Genomic DNA, 24,201 nt, shown 5'->3' on the forward strand with positions numbered 1-24,201 from the left:
TGGGGTATGGGGAAGGTAGTGTGTACGCAGACCTTACCCCTACCATGGAATAGAGATGCTATTTCCGATAGACCTTCGGCTCCCTCCCTCCAAGAACTCCCCACCTTACTCTTGGGGTGACTCGAACTCACAACTTGTTGGTTGGAAGTGGAGGGCGCTAACCACTAGAGCAACTCACTCTTGTCCAATTTAGCATCACAAAAAGTGAGATCAATTGAGCTCTATTTCAGTTGAACTTAGCGGAGCTAAAGAAAGCTAGAGTTGTTTATACCTTGAAAGTTCGTTTGGTTGGAAAATAAGTTATCTCATGATTAATTATTCTGGAATTAGTTATCACACTCTCCCATAGGAATAAAAAAATACTCCAATCCCGGAATTAGTTATACCACGATTTTATCCCAATCAAATATGAAATAAACTCATCTCAAATTTAATCTTGAAATTAATTATTCATTATCCTTTGTATCAAACGAGTCCTGATTTTTTATGCTAAGGATGCAAGGAAACCAACATAATGTAGTATAACCGAAAGAAACAAAACAACTGCAATTGCAACTTAATTTTCAGATTACCTTGTCCCTGACATGAGAATCAATATGTTCATTTAGTAGGAAGTTCCTGTTGACCATATTTACAAGAGAAATGTATATTTTTAATCGGTCTCACAATTAATAGCTGATAAAATGTATATTTATTTTGTATATATGTGTATTATATATATATTTTGTATACTTTTTAGCTAGCGAATGTAATTAGTTTTGGCCGACCGGCCAATTTTGTATTTTGCCGAATTCTTTTCTTCTTCATCGCACCGCGTAAGGTCGATTAAAGATAAAAATACTTTCTATAAAAAAAAAATTATATCCAAGACTCGAACTCGAAACCTTTAAATTAAAATAAATAAATTCTATACGCCCCACCATAACCCTTGGTGGTAATCATAGATAACATTAAATATCTACGGTAAGAAATTTAAAAATATAAAACTCGAGGAGTAATCATGTAGAGAAGATAAATGCCGTTTCGAAGTAGATCAAAGACTATAGAGTCTAGAGAGGTATTTAATTTCGCATTATTATAAACACTTTCAATAGTAAAGAAAAAAACGGATTTAGAGACTGGCCCAAAAAAAAAAAAAAAAAAAAAGGAAATGTTTACAAGAAAAAGGTTGTTCATTCAAATGATCATCTTAATTTATCCACATATTCTTGGAACAGTCCAAGTATATATTTTTGACTTCCTTTCATCACTTGGCAAAGCCATATAATATTTCCAATCATCAAGGGCCATTTTTAGGTCATGTATTTTATTACCAAGACCTATACAACAATTTGCACGCATTGTGTACACAAGATTAATTTTGAATTATTATAACCTCATTCATGAGTAGTAAAGGAAAAAAAAAGGTAGAAAAACATAAAAAACGGCTAATGTTTAAAAGAAAATGATTATCTTGACCCACATATTCATAATAATAACGAGGGCTAATCACCTTTTGGTCTTGTAACTAAAATATAATCATTGTTACGAAATTTTAAATTCCACAAGTAAAATTTCACGAGATTGTTATGAAGTTTTATTTGTAGAATTTAAAACTCGATCCAGTGACTGTTTTTCAATTACATGTGAAGAAAAGTGGTTCTTTATGAATTTTAGCCCACATATTCTTGGAACAGTCCAAGTATGTCTTTTTGAAATCGTTTCACCACTTGGCAAAGCCATATAATTTTTCCAATCATTAATGGCCATTTTTAGGTCATGTATTTTGTTACCAAGACCTACACAACAATTTGCATGCATTGTGCACACTAAATTAACATCTTTGCTAGGTTCACAAAATCCTCCAAAATAAGCTGTGTCCAAAAACATTATTTTCAGTTTAATTTTCTTGAGAAATGGATGAAATTTGATTATGTTGAGCACGTCTTGATCGTGTTTTTCTGGATAAATCTTCCTTGAGTCGTACCAAAATTTGTAAAATTGGATCGTTTGATTATTAGATTTCACATATTTGAACCCTCCGTTTGGCGCGTTCTTCAGATTGAATGAGTTGTGGACATAATGATCACAAGCAATTTGAAAATCGGCATGTGAATAAAAATGTGCAAATGGTCTTCGAAACCATAATATATCTGCATCCTAAAAAACACAAAAATTAAAAAGAAATTATTAAATAAAATGGTCACAAATTGTAAAATCATAAAGATGTAACTAGAAAGAAGTCACACTATGATATGAAAATAAGTAAAAAAGTAAAACCACCTAAGGTCTCAAAATTTGTTACTAATTGGTTCATTACTCATTAGTCCACTGGTCTCCATTTCTTTATCTTAATGGTCGAGCAAGAATGTTTTACTTTTTAATAATAAGGGTTGTGGTAGAATGAAAAGTATTTATTCATTCATCCTTTATCAGAAGTTTCGGGTTCAAGTTTTAACTGAGTCGCCTTTGTTATGGGACGCTTTAGCCCCAATATAAAATTTTCTAACACGAATCCGAAATTAGTCAGCCCAATGCGAAAATTGAGTATCATAAGAACAGAAAACAAAAATAAATAAACCGATCTTTGAAAATTTAAGAAATAATTCAGAAAAACATATATAGCAATTGCAAATGGCATCATTTGAAAAATTATAAAAGCAGTTTAACTTTAGAGAAAAGACCAATGAAAAATGTATTATAAAAGAGAGAGCTTTCTTTTATTTTTTCAATAAAGATGATTGGTGGTTTACATCATAAGAAGATTGCACTTAAGGATGTGATTTAGAGGTAAATAAAGTAGGGTGAAACCATAAAAAATCAGAATTCAAATTCTAGCAGAAATAAAAAGACATGGTGGGAGATAGTCTTCCATGCAAATATTCTTCATTTAGTTATGGTTAAATTATAACTATTCTTGCTTAATTTTTAACTTTTAAAGTGAAATTTCTTGGTTCGGTATAAATATCTGATCGCTGGCGGATAGTATTTATCCTTGGACACCATCGTTCAACAACAATAACAACAATAACAAACTCAGTGTAATTCCACAAGTGGGGTATGGAGAGGGTAGAGCGTACGCAGTCTTTTTCCTATCATATGAAGATAGAGAGACTGTTTCCAATAGATACTCGGCTCGGACACCACCGTTAGTAAAAGGAAATGACAAAAGAAAGCTTACCGTGAAAATGAAGTTATATCCCATCTCGAGAACAATACGAAGAAAATCGATTCTCCTCCACATCATCTTCAAATAATCATCACTCATAAAATGTGCTTCCCCAGAGAAATCAACTCCATTTGTGATTAATGCATAGCAATGTGAGTGAATCTCCAAACAACGAGAATACGCAGTTTGATCCAAAGCTACAACTAATACATGATTCAATAGAGAATTTGTATTGTTTCCAATTCTAAAGCTCTCCAAAAAAAGATCAAAAATGGAATTTGGAGCTGTCCATGCTGCATTTAGAGTTGTTATGATCACTGTTTTGTCTTCCATGGCTGCCTCTTTTAACACTTGTTTTAATTTACTTTGCTTCTTGCTCTGAAAATGTCCACGAAATTAATTAGGTAATACTTAGAAAGAATTTAAGTTGTTAAATGAATATAAACGATAGGGTCATTTAAAAGGAATTACAATTTTATTCAATAAGACCTCAAACAATGGTAAGTATACTTATTATAACAGGTTAAATTACATTGATAGCGTAAATATTCTATTTAATGTCAATATGTATATAACTTAAATTCAATTGAAAATGAAGAGGAAATAATAAGTTCATAGTAATTGTTTAACACAGACGTCTTTTACTGTTTTACCTACGAATAGCATACTAGTTTCTTTCTTCCTTGAGAATTCCAAATAATACAAATAAAAGGATCATTGCAAATAACATTTACACTGTCAATGTAATTAATTTATTGTAATAAGTAACCTTTTTTATTTTCTAGAAACAAAGTGCATTATGAAATAGAAAAGGAGTAATAGATAACTCACTGTTGAAGGTAGAATATTTCCTTGCCTGAAATCTTGAGAAAATGAAGAAAAGGAGTTGTAAGAATTTGGAAAGGATTCTAAAGGGTATGTATTAGAGTGACAATAAAGAACAAGGCAATAAGTAGAAATTGTAAATAATAAGATGAAAATCTTGATAACTTTACAAGAGAAGAGTTGTTGGTGGTAATGGTAATGGTGGTGGTGGAAGGGCGGTAATTGGAGGCCGCCAGATTTGGTGGTGGAGGTCTCCAATAACCGTTGGTGTTGGTGGTGGAAGGGCGGAAATTGGAGGCCGCCAGATTTGGTGGTGGAGGTCTCCAATAACCGTTGGTGTTGGTGGTGGAAGGGCGGAAATTGGAGGCCGCCAGATTTGGTGGTGGCGGCCTCCAACAACTGTTGGTAGTGGAAGGGCGGTAAGTGGAGGCCACCAGATTTGGTGGTGGCAGCCTCCAACAACCGTTGGTGATGGAAGGGCGGTAACTGGAGGCCGCCTGATTTGGTGGTGGCGGCCTCCAACAACCGTTGGTCATGGCCTTTGTTGTTTCTTACTCCTTTAAAATCCACCATTTTTGTCAAATTCAGTTCTTGTGTATACTAAGAGCCATGCCCTTCTATTTAAATTATGATTATGATACTAAAATAAACATTCAACTTTAATGTATCCTCAAGCAAAACTACCCTCTATAATCTCTTCAAAATTAGTGTTTTTTTGCCACTCAATTTAGCTAGCCTAGTTGGGCAAAGATACTTAGAGTTTGCGAAAATTTTTATTCGTACTCGGTGTATATGTCATACATTCATTACTTTGATGTATGCGTAGAACGCAGATATACTCCTTCCCAGAAAAAGATAAGTAGCAATTTTAAGTAGCTATTTACATAAATATATCAAAGTATGTACAAAGAGAAGAAGCACTACCCCTTTAGAGGATTTAAAGTTTGTGGTTCGCAATTCTATTCTTGTTAAGCTATTGTGTTCTAAATAATAATTTGTACATATCTAATGAATTTCTTAAGACAAATACGGAATTTGGACTAAAGCAACTGAGTTCGGTCGAACCCTCAACGGTAAGGCTAGCTCCCCACCTGCCCCACCCCATCAAATAAAAATAAAAGGAAGGGAAGACTTTGTTGATTAGTAAAAGAATTGTATCCAATGTGAATTTGGTAATTTCAATGAAAGAATTTTGGCAAGATTATCTATTATATTCAAATGCAATAAAGCATTGTGGCTTTCAATAGCGTTAAGGAATCCCTGTAGCACATGTAAGTGTTGAAGTAAAAACTTATACTGAACGAATACTTTTATTAATTTTGTTATGTCTTTGACACTCATAGCTTATCTTGTAAACGTAGCAAAGTTATCTTACTTTACCCACAAATTTCATTGTCAACAGTACTACCAGAATGCTCAACTTAGCCATAGTCCAATTAAGTCAATGTGAAAAGGGATTAGTGCATTAAAAATTATATATAATTCATAATCAAGAATTAGTACTGAGGTTCAATTAAATTTGAATCTGTGCCAGGAAGTTTCGAGGGGTAAAATATTTCCTAACAAAGACGATTTCATACCTAGGGTTCGAATTTAAGACCTTTGATTAAAGATAAATGAGTATTTACTACTTCATCATAACCCTTATTGGTGCACGATAATGTTTCCAAACTTGTAAAAGAAAAAGATAGCATGTCTCTCATGTATTTCTTCTCACACTTTTCAAACCTTAATAAGTTTCGTAGAGAAACTATGAGTATAGAGAATTTAACTTTTGATGGGCTTTTAGAAATTTCTAATATATAAAAGCATTTTAGTCTATAATAGTATGTAATTTGTCTTATTTTTATATTATTATGTAGTTTATTTTGTGAACAGTTATTTGTAATTATTTTTAGGTAATAATGATGCAAAATATTGTTTTATGGAGCCGTTGTGAATGGAAAAGCCGTAAAGTCGTCGTCGAAGCCAAATGCTTCAGTACTATATTGAACTGTTGTAGTGTCTAATTTTAAATTTGAAATTTAATAAATTTAGCATGGTGTTAATCAAGAGATTAGTTTAATTGATCTTCGAAAAATAAAATGTGACACTTAAACTAGGACAATTGATAATATACACGAAAGATATTAACTTTCGATTTCTCGTGTTTTCTCTTGTCGTTTCTATTTTTGTGAGTTTGGTTTGGAGAAAGATAGTATTGGTCTTCTTCAACTCATATTGTTTTCATTTTTATTCATCAAAAGAGTTTCGGTTTTTCATTTCTTTTTATTTTCCTAATCGTGCCCAACTACAGAATGGGCACGATTTACCCCGTTCTAGCGTCCAAACAGGCCGACCGTTCTAAGTTATGGGGTGGTCAACTAGCACTTTGGTATAATATTTGTAAGGATCAATTTGAATAATCTTGACCTTTGGGGTAGGATCGGACGGATAATTACGCTTGACGGTTCGGCCTAACGGTCATCGGATTATAAATGTAGTAATTCGCTACCATCCAATAAGACAACCGGCGGATTGGTATCTGATTAACAATTATTGGGCGGTTATCGAGCGGTTATCGGCTAAACCAAATAGGAATTTTTTGAACAATCATTCAATCAATACCAAACAGTTTCAAATCAATATCAAATTTTTAATACCATCTAAGATCTAACTAAACGGTATCTTTTAATTGAAAAGTCTTCAAAACTACTCATACTGTCATACACTTATTAACCAAATTTTTAGTACCATCAAGACTACTCATACAGACATACATGTATTAATCATTGAGATTTCGATTTTTCGACTTTTCAGTTTTCAGTTCAAGAGAGAGACGAGACTGACGACTTCTCTGCCTTTAGTGCTTGCAGATAATTGAGAATTAGAAAATAGAAATTAGGGATTTAGCCATTTATAGTTTCAATAGTACTTTATATACATAGGGGTAAAAGTGTAAATATAAAAAAAAATTAACGGGTTAACGATTTACCCGACAAGAAAATTGAGTAATCTGTCCCCAAACCATTAAGCAGTTAATTATGAAATCTCAATCCGTTCACCATTCATTATCCCGATAATCCGATACCAATAAGTCAATAAGCTATCGGTTCAGAATCCGTTCACCATTTATTACCCCGATAATCCGATACCAATAAGTCAATAAGCCATCGATTCAGTTCGGTTACAGTTTTAGTTCGATTTTGAACGGCCCTACCTTGGGGTGGCTCTTTTCTCCCTTTTCCTTTTAACATTACACCTGAATACAACATTGTAAAAAGCAAATATACAAATAAAAATATCTGATTGTATGTATATAAAAAGGAAAATTCAGATGTTTTACTTAATTTCTTTGGTGATTTGGTGAAAAAGGGAATTCAGATCCATCGTTTGTTACGTCTTGACCCATTGGCTCCTTTAAACCATCTATCCCACTTAACATCTGATGGGCCTTTTGTCCTGCAAAAGCAAACCAACATTCACTTTATTTTGTTTGGACGGTTTGAAATTTCAACACTACTTATCTTCACTTAAATATCAGATTAAGAAATTTTTAACTTAAATAATTGCCTACCAAAAAAATAAGTACAAAATACAAAATTGACCGGTCGATTGAACTAATTACATTCATTAGCCAAAAAATATATAAAATATGTATACTTTTTGTATATAATACACATATTACAAAATCTATTATCTTTTGGAGCGGCTAAAATATATATTTCTTAAGAAATTAACTGGCATACACACACACACAAGGGGACCGGAAGCGAAACCTCTAAAAGATTAGGGCGGAAATAAAAGAGAAGTAAGGACAGGAAGCAAATGACGTTAATATAATTAAACATGCAGAAAATACAATTACAGTGCAATAATTAAACTAGGCGGCAGAGCCGACCAAATAAATAAAATACAATAAAATAAATTAAATGCCTTAACCAACCATAATGCAAGAATAATATAAATATAAATATAAATATAAACTTGATTATTATTCAAATTAAAAAATTGATATTACAAGTCAAAAACTTGTAATAATATGCTAGAGAGAGTAAGCTCTAACCAATTCTAGAGAGAGGGAGAGAATTCTTTCTCTAGTGGTAGTGTAGTGTATTTTTACAAGTGACAAGGAGGCTATTTATAGCCAAAAACTAAAACAAGATAATGTTTCCTAATGTCATTGATGATGTCATTAAGATTAAGTGATTGTTGATGTCATGGATGATGTCAATATGTTGTCATGCTGATGTAATCCCTGATTATTTTCTAATAAAATTATATCGGGGTCTTCTACTTCTTATCATTTTTCGGACGAATATGCTTGACATTGCTGAACGGGATTTTGTGTCTTGATTTGGTGGAGAATATTTTTCATTTGGTGGATAAAATCAACTTTGCTGTTGTTATATCCCGCATTTTCGTATGTTAAAGTTTCGTCGTAAACTAATCGACGCAAGCTCGGGAATGAGATTATTTAAGATTATAAGTATTACGTTATTTCAAATAAGTGATAAGTAAATTCGTGAATGAGAGAGTAAGCGAATCGAACAAAATGAGTTCCGTCGGAGTTTGACAATTTGGGATAAAATACGGTCTGAGCTATAATACATGGTATTTATGGACTAGTGACATACAAGGTACCACATGACTATGATAGTAAGGTGTATGAGGTATGTTAAAAGTGAGTAGTATTTTATGTAATTTGGAATAATTCTCATTATGTGAATAATTAGGTAATCATTGATTTTAGTGGATGATTAACAATTGATTAAGATATTTTGATGAGATTAAGGAGCCCCTCCCCAAAACGTGGCAACACCCTTAGTTCCATTTAGTGACTCTTAATTTCTTACACATGTGTCACATTTAGGGGATTAGGTGGATTAGTTATCAAATAAGTGGGTCATCGCCCACTATGAACTTTCCTACACTAGTAAGGTGTTTCATTTTCTTAATAACTAAGATCAAGAATCCAGGGAGGAATTCATGAGAGATTTTCCTCAAAATTCAATTATTAAGTTTCCTCTTGAATGTTTTTGGTGAATGCTACAAGTAATTAAAATGGGACAAATATGCATTGAGGAATACTTGTTTCACTATATACATGTCGTAAGATTGCAGTTGTCGATGCTCTGGTCATGATTTGATATTGCAAAGTTGTATTCTGGAGGTGGGGTTACATGAAAACTGTTGAATTTTTGCTACAACATAAATGACATTGTTTGTTGATTTCATGCCAATGGGATAAAGCGTGAATTGCGAATTCTAAAAGAGCACGGTACAATCTTTCTCAAAAGTATCATACGGATTTTTCCCTAATTCGATCTGACGTTACGTGTTTTATCACAAAAGACGGGTGTTAGAGGAATTGTTAAGAGAATCGGCTCAAGTATGTTAAGGTTATCCCTTCTTTCTTTTGGCATGATCCATACGATACAAACGAAACGAGTAAACGCACAATTTTCATAAATGACTCTATTCATAGAAGTACTATGGGTGTCTATATTCTGTTCATGGGTCTCAGAAAAATACGTATTTGATAAAGTTTATCCAAAAGGCATATTGATTTTATGATATTCCGAGAAATCTTATTAACGTATTTCTTATGCATTTATACATGTACATTGACCCATGACCAGATGGCATTGTATACACGTATATTATATGTATATGGGATATGGGAAAAGGTTATGGTATTATATACGCACCACCACCTGATCAGCTGGTATACGTTGATGATTTTGCCCACAGTAGCTGAGATGATATGATGGGATGCCCTCAGAGGCTTGATGATGTTACGAACGCATATACCTAAACATGGTATGATATTTATACGCATATGCATGACATTGTAAATATTAATAATTCATAGAGTTATTTAGACGTACATGTCGAGTCTTTTACTCCATGTTTTTCTCATGTCTATTGTTTACTGATTTTCATTCCTTACATACTCGGTACATTATTTGTACTGACGTCCCTTTTGCCTGGGGACGTTGTGTTTCATGCCCGCAGGTCCCGATAGACAGGTCTTATTAACGTATTTCTTATGCATTTTACATGTACATTGACCCATGACCAGATGGCATTATATACGCGTATATTATATGTATATGGGATATGGGAAAGGGTTATAGCATTATATACGCACCACCACATGATCAGCTGGTATACGTTGATGATTTTGCCCACAGTGGCCGAGATGATATGATGGGATGCCCTCAGAGGCTTGATAATGTTATGAACGCATATACCTAAACATGGTATGATATTTAAACGCATATGCATGACATTGTAAATATTAATGATTTACAGAGTTATTCAGACATACATGTCAAGTCTTTTACTCCATGTTTTTCTCATGTCTATTATTTACTGATTTTCATTCCTTACATACTCGGTACATTATTTGTACTGACATCCATTTTGCTTGGGAACGCTGTATTTCATGCCCGCAGGTCCCGATAGACAGGTCGAGAGTCCTCCAAGTAGGCTATCAGCTCAGCGGAAGATGTTGGTGCGCTCTATTTGCTCCGGAGTTGCTATTGGTCAGTATGATTAGGACATGTGTTGATTGGTATGGCGGGGCTCTGTCCCGACCTTTATGACAATTATGTATCCTTAGAGGCTTGTAGACATATGTCGTGTACGTGAAAGATTGTACGGCCTTATCGGCTATGTTCAGTGTAATTTTGGTCTTATAGGCCAGTATGTCATATGTATAAGTTTGTATTCCCTCATGCTTTACTCTGGTTCATTTACCTATGATAGAATGATACGAAAGATACGTTACGTTGGTACTCAGTTGAGTAAGGTACCGGGTGCCCGTCGCAGCCCATCGGTTTGGGTCGTGACAAAAGTGATATCAGAGCAGTTCTGTCCTAGGGAGTCTACAAGTCGTGTCTAGTAGAGTCTTGTTTATGGGTGTGTTGTGCACTACACTTATAAGCATGAGGCTACAGGGCATTTAGGACTGTCACTCTTTCTTCTTACTCTAGATCGTGTGGTAGAGCTCAGTTGTAAGAACTCAATTTCCTAAACTCTATCTTATTCATAATACGACGATGCCTACATCCAGAAAGACGGTTGGTAAGAGATATAGCTGTGGAAGAGTTGAGTCAGAGGAACTCGAATTTTGCATCATGCTTATAATGAGTAAATGTGAGGTCCTCAGCAGATCATGTGTGTACAAAACAATGTGTAAGGTTCTTGATAAGGATCCTTAAGGCAAGAATGTCTATCCACCCATATGATAAAAAAGCAACGAGAGAATCAGAAGGTACATGATTCAACAAGTAAAAGAAGCAAGATGAAGAAGGGTACGAGGCGCCCAGTTAATGAAGATTATCAGTATTTACAAATCAGGCAGAGGAATATAAGCCTTTTGAGTTACCTTCAACAATAACAGAGGTATGTACAATTGTCCACACCTATATTATTTATGCCCTATGGGGGCTAACAAAAGTAGTATAAGAGGGGGACGGATATCAGGATCCGGCTGGGGTTAGAATGATCCAAAATGGTGGATGGATTATTTGCGTTAGATGACATTTTCGAAGGATATTGCAAATGTGCTAATAGATCCCCTTGTGGAACACCCAGATGGTGCACTCTAAAATAGTACAGCTAGATCTGAGTACTATAAAGATAGGCACTGGAAGCCTTGAAGGGATAAATGTTACCTTAGTATGGCTCTCGTCCCTAGTAGAGCGAGAATGTTAGGCAACCCGAAGAGCCAATTAATAAAGCAAGGGGAGCTAAAAGCAAAAGAATGTCTTGTTGAAGTCTTCAAAAGAAAGTGATAGGTAGAAATATTAGCAGGGAAATAAGAAGAGAGATGAGGAAGCATTATGAGTAAGATGTGATACATGGGACAACGGTAGATCAAAAAGATGACAGTATTATAGAGTCAATAGTCAAGTGAAGGAAAGGATGAGAGGTGACAGGCCTTGAGACAACAAAAGAGTATAGGCCATAAAGTCATATCCTCATTTCGAGAAATAAGTTCGTGACTCCAACGTGATTACTAAAAGGAAAAAAATTAAACCCCACAGTAATAAGAAATCAGCATGGACTGATGAACAAGATAAACTAAACATGAACTGGGGACTGAGTAATAGTCAGCATTATGAGAATTTCAGAGATTGCGTCCCAGCAATAATAGAATCGACGACAGAAGAATACCCTTTAAAGGTCATTCAGAAAGACGCTTCCCTAAAGCAAGCAAGGTGAGTAAAGTTAAGCTTAAGGGACTGTATGTGCCAGTTACAGTAAGTGTCACCCTCGCGAGTGGGGAATTTCGTTATCCTTGGTACAGAAGGATTACCGCAAGGCGAGTAAGGATCATCAATGATGTGAAAAGATGCCAACGATGAGAAGGTAAAATATATATACGTAGATCATCGTAGCACTAAATCTTAGTGCTCCCCTAAAGGGGGGAATATGGTGTGATGTGACATTAAATCAGAATTAAATGGTTCTAGTAACTATGGAATGTTAAAGGAAGAATGCGATAAAAAGGAGAAAGGGATGAGATTACACTCATTCAAATCCTACAGATATGTTATGGTTCCAGAACATTATGCAAGCACGATGTCAAGGAGAGGAAGTGAGGGTTCATACCTGAGATGTTATTGATAGATAAGGAACCAGTGCGAAACGTAAGTTAAGACAAAGAAAATAACCCAAGAAAGATTATGCGAAATATTGATATGAGAATGGGCCAACGAGTAGTTAGTAGTTGATTCATGAAGAACCTAGTTATGGCTAAACAAGAGGACACAGAAAAATCAACAGATTGTGCAAGACGAAAATAGTGAACCCCAACATGGGGAATTCAGTCTCGCAGATATGACATCGTGATCCTTGAGATATATTCATATAGGAGTTTGGGTAGATAAAGGTAAATAAAAGAGAATGCCACTGGGAAGACAATCAAAATATTAATTCAGAAGCAATCCTACAAGCACAAGGGCGTGGAAATAAGTAACTACGGATAATTATAGGCGGGGAAGAACATCAAAAATTTCGTCAAGTATACGATGTGATAAGCTTGTAACTTTACAAGAGCCAGAAGGTCTCCCTAAATACTACAACGAAAGACTAGCTGAGGAAATAAGGAAGAAGGCTTCAACCTAAGCACAATGACCAAAAGAGGAAATGGTCTTGTAACAACAGTCTCACAACAATATTGTATGCACTCCATAAGGAAGTGGCACCTAGCGTGGTTAATGAGCGGGAAATGAAACCAAAAGTAATATTCAAGACCATATGAATTGCACAAAATTCCGATATGCATGGGAACTAATATAAGCTAAGTATGCACGCAACAAGGGGGTAGAAAGACCAGGAAAAGTAATTGCTTACGTTTAAAGAAAGCTGAGATGGAACGAAAGGAATTATTCGATCAATGATCCAGAGTTAGTTACATTATGAACGCACTCAAGATTTCGGAGTATTATCCATGCAGCATGTATGTTGACAATCATACAGCTGTAGAAGACTCTGGTATAAGTTAAAAGAAAGAATTGAATCCAGGTCATAGACAAGGGATTGAATTGTTAGATGATGGTATCACGGATATTCCATAGCGTCTATGAAAGGCTAAAGTAATAACTCATACCATGAGCCGCAGATCGGAAGGTAGCTTAAGCCTACATAAAGGTTGATCAGAGGGAAGAGGAAACTAAAGAGTTACACCAACTAAGTAAATCAGCAGTCTGATTATTGGAACCATAAAATTATAGACCTCGCGATTGAGAACAATGCAGGATCACTCTTAAATATTAGAGGTACAAGAGAGATAGTACAATAGCCATATTCTATAACGACTCTACGATAAAGCCAGTCAGAAGAGTACCAGCCTCATAAGAAGTCAGTATGAAGCTCTCACCGGATTTGTGTATGCACCAAAGGTGCAAGTATTATAATAGAGCTTCAAGTTGTAGATGTGAATTATACATATGTGGAAGAAAGGTTATGAAAGAGATAAAAGATGTGATGCGAGATTTTAAGGCAGGTAAGGTAAAGGAAGGTTGTGAATAGTCCATACTTCAGATAGAAGGCTAGAAGCGTTGGGATTCAGTATCCAGGAATGATAGCAGTGTCGTCAGTGGCATACCTTCCAGCCTATGGTTTCTAGGTACCGAGAGGCCTAGTTAAGAGAGTAAAGAAGAGTTTGAGATGATGTGATATCTCGCTTGATGTTTCAGAATAATATAAGGAAATCTATGGTGCAAGCAAGTTGAAGGAAGGTTGCGAGCAGTATTAATAGATATGTGTAGGCCGTAAGCTAAACTATGGTAGAGCAAAAAAGTTTTAAGAAAACTCTAGTAAGGATGAGAAAAGGCGAGTGAGAAGGTGACCAGAATGGATAAATCCTCGGGATTAAGCTCATAAAAATAAGAGAGCTGATGGTTTCTCTAAGTTATAGAAAGTTCAGTATAGCCTGAATGAACTCAAAGGAGTCTAAGACTAATAGCATTTAGAAGCGATGGAATGCTGCCCTGGTAGTAGAATAAGGGTGTAATTGTGATAGATAAAGGATGATGTTTGGGCCTTCGATTAGGTAATGATTTGAAGAAAAAAAGAGGATTTCATGAATTGTACATGATTAAATTACCCGTGTAAGGTGAATCACATTGGGATGCTATGAAATACGGTTATGGAAACTACTCCAGATGTTCCTCGATGCAACATAAGCCCTAGTGGCAAGGTATTACGTAAGAAATTTCAAGTTATCAGTGGTAGGTTGTAGATCAATATTGAGGTGAATCAACAATGGATGGTTAAAAGTTACAAAGTATGAGATGAGATTAGGTTGTCATTCTTAAGATGAACAGTAATGAGGAAGTATTAAAGGACTTAGACTTATACATATAGGATAAGCATCGAGAGTAAGCTGGAATTTGGTAGCAGACATCAGCAACGATAAATCAAAGTAAGAGTTATGGTATAGTATGATCTACCTAGATGCAGTAAAGTCATACGGATGGATAACCAGGTTTATGAAATAAGATATAGTAATATTCGTAAGTTCGATAGAGTACCGAGCGAAGAACTTTAGTACACCTATAGATGCCAGAGCGACATCTTGTCAAGTTTTGTATATATTACAAAGTGAGGCCTAAAGATTGGCTAAAAACTGGAGGAAAAAGGAGAGAAGAATAACATGCTGCATGATAGAAGGTAGCAACAGTTACGAGATTAGAAGGATTCCGACCACAAGTCATGGTGTGAGAAAGAGGCCTAAAAGGGGGAATACCCTAGCCTTTGGAATTTCACAGAACAGTTGCCTAGATGGCAAGGAGAGTACTAAAAGTATTCGAAATACATAAGTTATGAAAATGATAAGTGCATCAGTTAACATTCGAGGACGAATGTTCCAAATGGGGGAATGATGTTACATCCTGCATTTTTGTATGTTAAAGTTTCATCGTAAGCTAATCGACGCAAGCTCGGGAATGAGATTATTTGAGATTATAAGTATTACGCTATTTCAAATAAGTGATAAGTAAATTCGTAAATGAGAGGGTAAGCGAATCGAAGAAAATGAGTTCCGTCGGAGTTTAAAAAAAATATGGGATAAAATACGGTACGAGCTATAATACCCGGTATTTATGGACTATTGACATACAAGGTACCACATGACTATGATAGTAAGGTGTATGAGGTATGTTAAAAGTGAGTAGTATTTTAAATAATTTAGGATAATTCTCATTATGTGAATAATTGGGTAATTATTGATTTTAGTGTGTGATTAATAATTAATTAAGATATTTTGATGAGATTAAGGAGCCCCTCCCCCAAACGTGGCAGCACCCCTATTTCCATTTAGTGACTCTTAATTTCTTACACAGGTGTCACATTTAGGGGATTAGGTGGATTAGTCATCTAATAAGTGGGTCACACCCACTAAGAACTTTCCTACACTAGTAAGGTGTTTCATTTTCTTAATAACTAAGATCAAGAATCCAGGGAGGAATTCATGAGAGATTTTCCTCAAAATTCAATTATTAAGTTTCCTCTTGAATTTCTTTGGGGAATGCTACAAGTAATTGAAATGGGAACAAATATGCATTGAGGAATACTTGTTTCACTATATACATGCCGTAAGATTGCAGTTGTCGATTCTCTGGTCATGATTTGATATTACAAAGTTGTATTCTAGAGGTGGGGTTACATAAAAACTGTTGAATTTTTGCTACAACATAAATGACGTTGTTTGTTGATTCCATGCCAATGGGATAAAGTGTGAATTGCAAATTCTAAAAGAGCACGGTACAATCTTTCTCAAGAATATCATACAAATTTTTCCCTAATTCTATCCGTCGTTACGTGTTTTATCACAAAAGACGGGTGTTAGAGGAATTGTTAAGAGAATCGGCTCAGGTATGTTAAGGCTATCTCTTCTTTCTTTTGGCATGATCCATACGATACAAACGAAACGAGTAAATGCACAATTTTCATAAATAACTATATTCATAGAAGTACTAGGGGTGTCTATATTCTTGATTCCTCATGTAAATTATTATTATATCTTCTGTTCATGGGTCTCAGAAAAATACATATTTGATAAAGTTTATCCGAAAGACATATGATTTTAAGATATTCCGAGAAATCTTATTAACGTATTTCTTATGCATTTATACATGTACATTGACCCATGACCAGATGGCGTTATATACGCATATAATATATGTATATGGGATATAGAAAAAGGTTATGGCGTTATATACGCACCACCACCTGATCAACTGGTATACGTTGATGATTTTGCCCACAGTAGCCGAGATGATATGATGGGATGCCCTCAGGGGCTTGATGACGTTATGAACGCATATACCTAAACATGGTATGATATTTATATGCATATGCATGACATTATAAATATTAATAATTTACAGAGTTATTCAGACATGCATGTCGAGTCTTTTACTCCATATTTTTCTCATGTCTATTGTTTATTGATTTTCATTCCTTACATACTCGGTACATTATTTGTACTGACGTCCATTTTGCCTGGGGACGCTGTGTTTCATGCCCGCAGGTCCCGATAGACAGGTCGAGAGTCCTCCAAGTAGGCTATCAGCTCAGCGGAAGATGTTGGTATATTTTATTTGCTCCGGAGTTGCTATTGGTCAGTATGATTAGGACATGTTGATTAGTATGGCGGGGCTCTGTCCCGACCTTTATGATAATTATGTATCCTTAGAGGCTTGTAGACATATGTCGTGTACGTGAAAGATTGTACGGCCTTATCGGCCTATGTTCAGTGTAATTTTGGTCTTATAGGCCAGTATGTCATATGTATAAGTTTGTATTCCCTCATGCTTTACTCCGGTTCATTTACCTATGATAGAATGATACGAAAGATACGTTACGTTGGTACTCGATTGAGTAAGGTACCGGGTGTCCGTCGCGACCTATCGGTTTGGGTCGTGACATCTGCTAGAACTGGCTAGTTGTGCAGGTGCAATAGATCTCTGCTATAAAATTGAAATTTGGGCAGCATCCGTTATGCCTAGATATTGTGGATTAGCCAAAAACTACTTGTTTACTGTTGGGACATATGCTTCAGATGAATTCCAATTTTTGTATCACTTTCAGTGGCGTTAGAGGGCTAGCCACGGTAGTCCTTTGTGTCCTTCTGGTTTGTGGAAGGAAAACTTCTGGGAGTAGATCCACGGAATGTGAAATCAGTGGGAAATTAAAGGAGTATGGATATTTGATGCTCACTAAAAAATCTGTGGCAATTCTAGAAAGAGGGAGAAAATTCTTTTTCAAGTAGTAATGTAATGTAGTGTGTTTTACAAGTGATATGGGGGCTATTTATAGCCAAAAACTAAAACAAGATAGTGTTTTCTAATGTCATAGATGAAGACATTAGGAGTAAGTTTATTGATGCGTGTGTTCATAGATCTAACTAAAACAAATTTATTGATCCATGTGTTCATAGATCTAAGCTTATTGATCCATCAATTCCACATAAGAGCAAATTAAAAACAAGAATAAGAATCATTACCCCCCCCCCCCTCCCCACACACACACATGACTGAAGCAGTATCCACACAGTACCAAACAGATGTTGTATCCCAATAACAAACCATTTCAGTTGCCTCCAAGCAACCCTCAAAAGACACAGTTAGATCAAGCCAGCCCAAATACAGAAAATCATCAGATTACGCCAAGAACGGAGTTCCCCAAGCTTATTTTAGAAAATTCAGAGCCCATTTCAATTTTTAGTACAAAGAAATGGGGAGACGTAGTTGAGGAAGAAGAATCTCAACAAGCTAAAACTTAACTAGCCTAGACCATGTCTTCTCCTTGATCGGATGAAGAATTCATGCATTAGCGACAACTCATAGGATTCAAAGATCAAATGACCATGCCTGACCTTTTTAGAAAATAACTGAGAGATCAGTATCAATTGTATTAAAATTATTGTTCCAATGTGGCAGAACAAAGCCATGCATATTCTTCCAACCTCGTAGCGGCCCAAATCCACACAGCCTCCTCACATCCTATGGTTGCTAAAAGCACCACACAAAAATCAATGGAGACTAAAAGCCTCATTGCACGCACTGGATGTCTATCCAACATCCCACAATACACAAGCACGGTGCATTTGGCACCCAATCGGGCACTTCACCAATGCCACAACCTATTTCTTCAAGCAAATGCTACTTCTCCGAGGAACCCACTTACATTAAGAATGAAAGTATCTACCCACTTATTCAAATTGAACAAGAATTATGGAATTCCAATCCCCAAGAGGTAACTAAGCAAATACTTAGCCCTTCAGCCAACTTTATACAAAAATCTCCCAACTATACTAAAAAATACTATGAGTTTTTTCTCACATACACCAGATCCTGCTTATTTAAATCCCACAAAGATAAGCAGGCCCAATCATATATCACACACACTGTGGTGTGGATTAACAAAATAATCTCACCAAAAGAATAGGGAATACATCCAGCTAAATACAAAAAGCTTTCTCAACCTTTTGATCAATAATTTTATAATTACTATGACTACCAGGCAGTATGGATGAATGCTTTTACCTTCCAAAACCAACTTAAAAATCATTCATGGTTTATCATCTGCGGTAAATAATTAACCTCTGAATTTCTTTAGTGGTTTATGCATCAGTGGTTGCCTGCTTATGGTCATAAGGTTGAAATTCTCCCTTTGCTAGTAAAAGAAGGATATGACTATTCTTGCCACAGGTTTTTTAATGAGAAACATATACCCATACTCCTCTAATTATTTCACTTTTCATATCCCGTGGATCTACTCCCAGAAGATTTTCTTTCACAAACCAGAAGGACACAAAGGACTACCGTGGTTAGCCCTCCAAGGCCACTGAAGGAGGTATAAAAATTGGGATCCGTCTCAAGCATATGTCCCAACAATAGACAAGTGGTTTTTGGCTAATTCACAATATCTAGACATAATAGATGTTGCCCAAATTTTAATTTTACAGCAGAAATCTATTGCAGCAGCATAACTAACTAGTCCTAGCAGCGAACATGATTTTATCCGAAAAATAGAAATAATTCTCCACCAAATCAAGACACAAATTTTAGGTCAACAATGTCAAGCATCTTCGTCTGAAAAATCATCATCATCAAAAGAAGACCCGATATAATTTTCTGATAAAAAATAATCATGGATTACATCAGCGTGACAACATATTGACATCACAACTGACTTCAACAAGCACTTACTCCTAATGCCTTCATCTATGACACTAGAAAACACTATCTTGTTTTAGTTTTTGGCTATAAATAGCCCCCCTATCACTTGTAAAACACACTACATTACACTACTACTTGAGAAAGAATTTTCTCCCTCTTTCTAGGATTGGTTAGAGCTTATTCCCTCTAGCATACTATTATAAGTTCTTGACTTGTAATATCAATTTTTAGTTTGAATAACAATCAAGTTTATATTTATGTTACTCTTGCTTTATGATTGGCTAAGCCACCTAATTTATTTTATTGCATTTTATTTATATAGTCGGCTCTGCTGCCTAATTTAATTATTGCACTCTAAATGTATCTTTTGTAGGTTTAATTATATTATCGTCATACACTTCTTGTCTTTACTTCTCTTTTATTTTTCCTCTAATCTTTTAGGAGTTTCGCTTCGGGTCCCTTTCACTTGTAAAAATACACTACATGCAATAATCCTTACACACACACACACACATATATATATATATATATATATATATATATATATATATATATATATATATATATATATATATATATATGTGTGTAACTTCCCTATCAGATTTTTAATTCCAGGTGAAACGAACTTGCGACGTGCGTCTAATTCACACATCACATATTGTACTTTTAACTCCAGACCAAAGCCCTTGAGACTACTAGTCCCTTTTATTAGTTGTGTCACATAACTTTCTGATGATGGCATACTATTTTATGTAAAAATTAGAGATATTTAAGTCAAGCTTCAAAAATAAAGTAGAATTTTGAAAATCTCTGTGCTATCTATGTCTTTTAGAATTTTGAAAATCTCTGTGCTATCTATGTCTTTCTTCTTTTCATTTGCAAAACTAAACAAGAGAAACGAGGAATTTTCATCTCGAAGCAATTGATGTTGTTGTTCAAAACAAATTTTTTATGTTTTTCCTTAATCATAAAGAAACCTTAGTTTCTTTTTAAAAGGTCATATCTAATCTAATAGCTTATTTTGTCAAGTTTCTAAAATTAGCTTATTTTGAGAAGTATTTTTTCTCAAAAGTGATTTTTTTCCAGAAATACTTGGTGAAAAATAGTTTATGTATTTGATTAATTAATTTGAAAAGTATTTTTGAGCAGCAATTAATGTTTAGCCAAGCTTTTAAAAAGTATTCTAAGTGCATTTTTCTCAAAAGTGCTTTTTAAAAAAGTGATTTTGCAAAGAAACTATTTTTTTATGTTACTTCAAAACTGCTTCCGCTTCTACTCAAAAGAATTTTTTCTTCTAAAAGTTTAGCCAAATACTTTAACTTTGAAAAAAAAAAACACTTTTGAAAAAATTACTTTTGCTCCCGGAGAAGCTAAGTCAAGCAGCCTATAAGCTCTTGTTTTCCGTCCACCATGTTTTCAAACTCCGTGGAGCCCAAAAGAGGAATACCATTACGGTTGAAATGTCTAAATTTCTAGGTGAAATGACACAAAGAACCATCAAAGGATGTGGTGCAACGGATGGGGTTGCTCTTCCCTTAACCAGAGGTCTCGGATTCGAGTCCCGAGTGTGGAAAAATCTTTAGTAGGTAGTGTTTTCCCCCGAAAGGAGCCCTACACGGCGCAAATCTAAATATAATCGGGCTCCAAAACGGGTATCGGACACTGCGTGATAAACCAAAAAACAAAATGAAAAAATGACACAAAGATACCAATGTTATTTCTTGGAAGGAGTCACGGCAAAGTCTATTCCTTTTATGTCTAGTACTCATATTGAGACCCGATTAAATTCGAATTCGTGTTGGAAAGTCCCACATTTGAGGTAAAATGCTCCATAACAAAGGAAATTTTATACCTAGTAATCGAACTCGAGACTGTTGAAAGAGAATATTTACCACTCCATTATAACTCTTGTTAATAATCCCGATAAAGTTTAATATTTAAGCAAAAAAGAATAGAATGACGGGTTCATTATCCATATGAACGATGCCTACTGACACTCCGATTGAAAGAAAAAAATTATTGTGGGAGGTTGTAGCACTAATATTCCACTCTTGGAAAAATAGAATTTAAAACTGGGGGTTTACATTTCGTTGTTCTTATTTCAACTTTATCTAAATTATTTTTTTTGGAATCTATTTTATTAACAAAAAACTAAACATATTTTACAGAATATAATTTAAGAAATTGCCAAATGAAGAACTAACAAAACGCTAAAAGCTATAAAATCAGTGATTAGGGCAGTTGGCTCAATTGACGAGACACTATGGAGACCCATGGAATTTCTTTTAGTTTTTATCCCTCCTTTGTAATTTATGTGCCCTAGCATGACTTTGGAGTTTAGGAAAAAAAAAAATATTTTTTTGAAAATCCTAAATATATTATAAAATTTGTGTAGCTATAAGATTTGAAACTTGTGATATTAAACGTATCAAAAATATGAGTAATAACTTCTTATTAAGACAAAATGAGAAGCTTAAATTTAAATCGTTCTCAAATTTATAAAATATGTCATTAATTTGGAAAATGGTCAATAAGAAAATAGTGTTATATTTGCTTATGGAGGCAGCTGAAATAGAAAACATAACACTCATAAGAAGTGTAAATTTGTGATAATTCTTACACTGGAAGCAGAGCATCTGGTTTGGATTCTACGATTGAAAGAAATCTGCAATAAAATAAAATAAAATAAGCAGACTCAACTTCAGATTTTTTCTTATAATTTTGAAATAAGAAACTTAAGATAGGGTATTTTATTTTAAACACTCCAAGTATATGATAATCACTTATATATTAAAAGGGTTAATTACAATATGACTTAATTTTGGATACACTTCCTGTATTTTAAAATCAAACAATTACACCAGCTATACTATAAAAATTCTACTCTTGCACCTCCTATGAGGTATATCCTAACTAAGTATATTGGAATATAGTTATTGAAAACAAGTTGAAATTATAAATAAAAAGAATATCATTTGTGTAGGATTTTTATTATATATTAGGTTTAAATATTTTTAGAAAACTAGGAAGAATATCATTATATTTAAGAGTTTCGAAAGATAAAAATATTTTGTCAACCGTCAACTTATTAAGTAATTTGCGTCAATTTCTATTTAAAAGCTTCAAAAGATATGTATTACAAAGAATGTTTATTCTCTTTTTTAATCAAAAGTTCGGATAAAGATTTTAATAAAAATACATACAATTATTTTATTTATAATTTTAATTTATATTTCAATAATTATACTTTATATTTTAATATACTTAGAATCTACATCATAGGGGGTATAAGTATAGGACTTTCGTTGTATATAGGGTGTAAGTGTTTGATACTAAAATACAGGGGATGTAACTGAAATTTTGGAAAATAATTCCATAAAGGAAAGAAAAACTCCTTGAGATTGTTAATATAGGAAAAGAAAGGGGTGAAGAAATGAATAATCTAAAAACTTACTCTTTGCAGACTATGGAGGCCTCTCCATATGATTCAAGCTGCTCCAATTCTTCCTGCAATATAAATTTACAACACCTAACTTCAAATTCAAACAACAACAATAATAATAATAGAGTTTAAATTCTATACTTTGATCAGCGTATAAAGCTCAATCAAGTAACTTAGTAAAATAATTAAAAAAGGTATTATGATCAACATTAATCAATAACCCGATGAAAGTGTTAACTAATCTACTATTACAAATTAAATTACAATGTAAAACATCTTTAACCAATCAATATATATAATTTAAATACATTAAAAAAGAAGAAGAAATGATATTTCTAAAAGGGTATGAGCTTATGAACCAAAATTTTTATCGTGCTCAATCAAATAATAAACACTGACTATGATTTGGTTTATCTTCCCGACTTAGTAAAAAGATAATCTTGTTCTATATTTCATCAAGACGAAAATCATGCCATTTCTATTAATTATAAAGGAAAATATTAAAGAAATGAAGACCTGAATAAACTGAATTTGCTGATCGAGAGAAGAAATGGCAGCAGCCATACGATGTTTCCCCATAACAAAATTAACAGTTGTTCTTGAAATAGGTTTTATAATTGTGTCAGCCATAGATGAAGAAGGAGAAAGAACTTCTGTTTGAAGCTCATTATCAAGTTCTTGTGAAATTGATGGTGATTCCATTAAACCTAAGATCAAGAAAATGAGAGCTTTTGTTTTTTGTTTTCTTGGGTATTGGGGGTTGTATTTGTTTTTTAATAAGAGATAAGAAACCAATAATGAGTAGTCAAGGTTGGGGTTGTGTGAAAGCAGATCAAAAGTGGAGGAATAAACTATGGTCAAAAAGGTTGGTGGAGGAGTTGAGATTTGAGAAGAGTTGGAAGGAGAAATTTTATATTGTATCTCCCACTATCAATACAATCTTTTTTATTTGATTTAACTATTGATGGCTTTGTTTTTTTGGGGACTTACGCGAGAATATTTTTGGTCATCAATATTGCATGTATTCTCTATACAATCGAAATTTCATACTTTTATCTCTCGAGCTTATATAGTTAGATATTGCCTTATAGCGCTGATAGTAA

The 24,201-nt window shown here is 34.3% G+C and overlaps 2 protein-coding genes across 3 annotated transcripts; both read right to left on the reverse strand.

Annotated features, from left to right (window-relative positions):
• Positions 1 to 1,553: 1,553 nt before the first annotated feature.
• Positions 1,554 to 4,795, reverse strand: LOC104102720 (uncharacterized protein At4g15970-like). The gene is made up of 3 exons (XM_009610519.4): positions 3,980 to 4,795; positions 3,161 to 3,526; positions 1,554 to 2,139 (listed from the first exon to the last, which is right to left on the reverse strand). Exons 1-3 carry the CDS (start codon positions 4,544 to 4,546, stop codon positions 1,567 to 1,569), a joined length of 1,506 nt encoding a protein of 501 aa, XP_009608814.2. The 5' UTR covers positions 4,547 to 4,795; the 3' UTR covers positions 1,554 to 1,566.
• A 2,266-nt stretch (positions 4,796 to 7,061) lies between these two features.
• On the reverse strand, positions 7,062 to 23,911 carry LOC104102718 (guanine nucleotide-binding protein subunit gamma 2-like). 2 transcript variants are annotated; one of them, XM_009610517.4, is made up of 5 exons: positions 23,615 to 23,911; positions 23,111 to 23,163; positions 22,277 to 22,321; positions 7,299 to 7,414; positions 7,062 to 7,214 (listed from the first exon to the last, which is right to left on the reverse strand). In XM_009610517.4, the coding sequence occupies exons 1-4, from the start codon at positions 23,798 to 23,800 to the stop codon at positions 7,333 to 7,335; spliced, it is 366 nt and encodes a 121-aa protein (XP_009608812.1). In that variant the 5' UTR covers positions 23,801 to 23,911; the 3' UTR covers positions 7,062 to 7,214; positions 7,299 to 7,332. The 2 variants fall into 2 exon arrangements, with proteins under 2 accessions (XP_009608812.1, XP_009608811.1); XM_009610516.4 differs by having other exon boundaries at positions 7,062 to 7,414.
• Between the last annotated feature and the right edge of the window lie 290 nt (positions 23,912 to 24,201).

The sequence above is a fragment of the Nicotiana tomentosiformis genome, chromosome 12 (genome assembly GCF_000390325.3).
Source record: "Nicotiana tomentosiformis chromosome 12, ASM39032v3, whole genome shotgun sequence".
Lineage (NCBI taxonomy): Eukaryota > Viridiplantae > Streptophyta > Magnoliopsida > Solanales > Solanaceae > Nicotiana > Nicotiana tomentosiformis.

Coding starts and splice junctions, on each gene's coding strand:
- LOC104102720 (XM_009610519.4), bottom strand. CDS start 4,546: ATGGTGGATTTTAAAGGAGTAAGAAACAACAAAGGCCATGACCAACGG. Junction 3,527..3,979: donor GAAATATTCTACCTTCAACA/GTGAGTTATCTA, acceptor GGACATTTTCAG/AGCAAGAAGCAAAGTAAATT. Junction 2,140..3,160: donor GATATAACTTCATTTTCACG/GTAAGCTTTCTT, acceptor TGTGTTTTTTAG/GATGCAGATATATTATGGTT.
- LOC104102718 (XM_009610517.4), bottom strand. CDS start 23,800: ATGGAATCACCATCAATTTCACAAGAACTTGATAATGAGCTTCAAACA. Junction 23,164..23,614: donor AGCAAATTCAGTTTATTCAG/GTCTTCATTTCT, acceptor TTTATATTGCAG/GAAGAATTGGAGCAGCTTGA. Junction 22,322..23,110: donor GCCTCCATAGTCTGCAAAGA/GTAAGTTTTTAG, acceptor ATTTTATTGCAG/ATTTCTTTCAATCGTAGAAT.